A 2,545-nucleotide genomic window follows, 5' to 3' on the forward strand; every position below is an offset into this window, starting at 1 on the left:
TCTGCCAGCTCCTGGGGTGAGCAAGCACGGCATAAAGAAGCCCCAAAGGATCTCACGGAGTCGCCCGAGCCCCACGGGAGGGAATTCCCTCGCATGGATCTGTCCCACAGCAGGGCACTGACTTCAGGGGAATCCTCAATCCCGCAGCACCCCTCACCCTGCGGGCAGGAGGGCAGGGGCCCGGCCACAGCAGCGCGATCCCAGGAGCAGGGGAAGGTGGAAAGGTCGGACCCGAGGCTGTTTGCATAAAGTTTAAAATTTTATTTTATTTAATTTTTTTTTTTTAATTATTCCATTTTAAATACGTGGTGTGGCGCGCCCGGTCCCTCGGGAAGTGGTCATGCAGATCTGAGGTAGAAAACCCGGCACAGGAGTGTTCCCAAATGCACCTCTAGGTAGTTTCACCGCAGCCACACGTCGGTCAGGCAGCGGACGGGGACAGGGGACGGGGGCCGGGGGGGGCTCGTATTTACAACAGCAAACGAATCGAACCGTTTCAGCCCGGCCCGGGAGGGCAGGAGCCGCCGATCGCTGCTGACAACGGGAAGGAGCAACGAGTACTGCAGCCGGGGGAGGGGGCGAGGGGGGAAACGGCCCCCGACGGGGCGGGCAGGATCCGGCCCCGCAAGGCGCCCTTCGCTTCTCTCCCGCGGAGCGTCCGTCTCGGCCGGGGGAGGCGGGGGGGAGCCGGGCCGGGTACCCGCATCCTGCGCCTGGATGGGCTCCGGGGGGCCGGGCCGGGGTCTCTCCGACATTGCACATGGAGGGGCGAGCGGGGAGCGCCGTCGGGGCGGCGGGGGCAGCCCTCAGGGGTTCAGTTCCAGAGCCCAGACCTGCTGGGGCCAACCCGTCCGGCCCTTCAGCTTCTTCTCGCCGTGGCCCAAAGGCTGCGAATAGACCTCGGGCTGCTGCGGGAGAGGAGACGGGGAGAAGGGGGGGAGAAAGGAGCGGTCAGGAGCCGAGCGGAGGGCCCGGGGAGGGCTCCCGCCGCCCGCCTGCACCGTGCGCCCGCCTCGGGGCTGCAGCCGAGCCCCGCGGCTCCGAGCGGCTTTTATCAGCCCGAGGATAAAGAGGGATTTTTGGGGTCCTTCCCTCCCAACTCCGCCCGCTGCAGCCGGGGGAGAAGCGGCCGCCGTCGCTCCGAAAGGCACCCGCGCCCGCTCGTCCCGGGAAAGCGGCCGGGAGAGGGGAAGGACGAACCCGCGGGAGGCTCCGCCGCGGCCGGTCCCGGGGGTTTATCCCTCGGGAAAGCGCCCGGGAACCCGCCCGGCCCGTCGGCATCCCTCCGGGCAAGTCGGGATGGGCTTTTCCCCGCCGAGGTGCCCCCAACGGGAGGGGTTGGGTTTTTTTTAATTTTTTAAGATGGAAAAAAAAACGTTCCAGCGGAACGGGGAAGGGTTGTGGTTTTTTTGCCCCCAGCCCCGGGGCTTTCCCCGCCCGCTCCCGGCCCGGGCAGAGCGGGGCAGCTGGGTCCCGGCCCGCCTCTTACCGTCTCCCTTTTCCTCTTGTTCTCCCTGCCGTCGGCCTTCTTGAGCTCGGCTTTGAAGCCCTCGGTGTCCCCGGGCTGGCTGTCCTTGGCCAGCACCTCCATCAGGTAGGCGATGTAGCTGGTGGCCAGGCGCAGGGTCTTGATCTTGGAGAGCTTGGTGTCGGCGGGCACGTTGGGGATGCACTCGCGGAGCTCGGCGAAGGCGCTGTTGATGCTCTCCGTCCTCCGGCGCTCTTTTTTGGGTCCCCCGACCCCTTTCCGTCGTCCCAGGCGACCGCTGAGAGCCTCCAGCCGCCCCTGGCCGGCGGGGCCGTACTCGGCGGGGCCGTAGCTAGGACTTTGCCCGGCGAGCTCGGGGGTCACCTCGGCCGGGTTGAGCACCCAGCCGGGGAAGTAGGCTCGCTCCTGGTGGCACCGCGCCGCCGGCCCGAAGAGGAAAGGGTCGTGCAGCATGTGGTGGTGATGGTGGTGGTGGTGGTGGTGCTGGTAGCCCCCCACCAGGTTCATGGTCCGGCCCGTTGGCCCCGGGGGCCGCGCTCAGCAGCGCACCATGGCCGCGGCGGCCGGGAAGGGCTCCCGCCCTGGGGGGGGAGCGCGGCTCCGGCGTGGGGCTGCGATGGTGGTGGCTGGCTTTGGGGTTTGGGTCCGTGCGGTTTGGGGTTTGGGGTTTTTGGGTTTGTTGTGGGTTTGGTTGTTGGCTGTTCGTTTGTGGTTTTTTTTTTTTTTTTAACCCCTTCTGGAGCCTCCCAACCCGGCCTTTATATAGGGCCGGGCCCCCCCCCCGCCGCGGAGCCAATGGGCAGGGGAGGATGCTCGGGGGCCCCGGGGGGAGCGGGGCGGCGGAGGGGGCGTGCGCCGCGCTGTTGACTCGGTTTATTTGGGCTCACACCTCCGCTGTTTGCTCTCGCCTCCCTCCTTGCTTGCAGGGGGAAGGGGGGGGGGGGCTCCCGCCCCGTCGCGTTTCGATCCCCTCGGCTTCCCCGCTCCCGGGGCGGGGGCGTCCGAGCCCCCACGAAGAGCCGCCGCGCCCGGGAGAGGGGGGGACGAGAAGCGGCA

The 2,545-nt window shown here is 67.9% G+C and overlaps 1 protein-coding gene across 2 annotated transcripts; it reads right to left on the reverse strand.

The window, feature by feature from the left end:
• Nucleotides 1-769: 769 nt before the first annotated feature.
• Nucleotides 770-2,275, reverse strand: HAND1 (heart and neural crest derivatives expressed 1). 2 transcript variants are annotated; one of them, XM_063349126.1, is made up of 2 exons: nt 1,490-2,275; nt 770-905 (listed from the first exon to the last, which is right to left on the reverse strand). In XM_063349126.1, the coding sequence occupies exons 1-2, from the start codon at nt 1,994-1,996 to the stop codon at nt 807-809; spliced, it is 606 nt and encodes a 201-aa protein (XP_063205196.1). In that variant the 5' UTR covers nt 1,997-2,275; the 3' UTR covers nt 770-806. The 2 variants fall into 2 exon arrangements, with proteins under 2 accessions (XP_063205196.1, XP_063205194.1); XM_063349124.1 differs by having other exon boundaries at nt 773-908; nt 1,490-2,228.
• Between the last annotated feature and the right edge of the window lie 270 nt (nt 2,276-2,545).

The sequence above is a fragment of the Chroicocephalus ridibundus genome, chromosome 11 (assembly GCF_963924245.1).
Source record: "Chroicocephalus ridibundus chromosome 11, bChrRid1.1, whole genome shotgun sequence".
NCBI lineage: Eukaryota > Metazoa > Chordata > Aves > Charadriiformes > Laridae > Chroicocephalus > Chroicocephalus ridibundus.

What these genes read in the sequence shown, in the direction of transcription:
- HAND1 (XM_063349124.1), bottom strand. Translation starts at nt 1,996, where the DNA reads ATGAACCTGGTGGGGGGCTACCAGCACCACCACCACCACCACCATCAC. An exon ending in ACAAGAGGAAAAGGGAGACG is followed by an intron (nt 909 to 1,489) that starts GTAAGAGGCGGG and finishes CCTCTCCCGCAG; the next exon opens with CAGCCCGAGGTCTATTCGCA.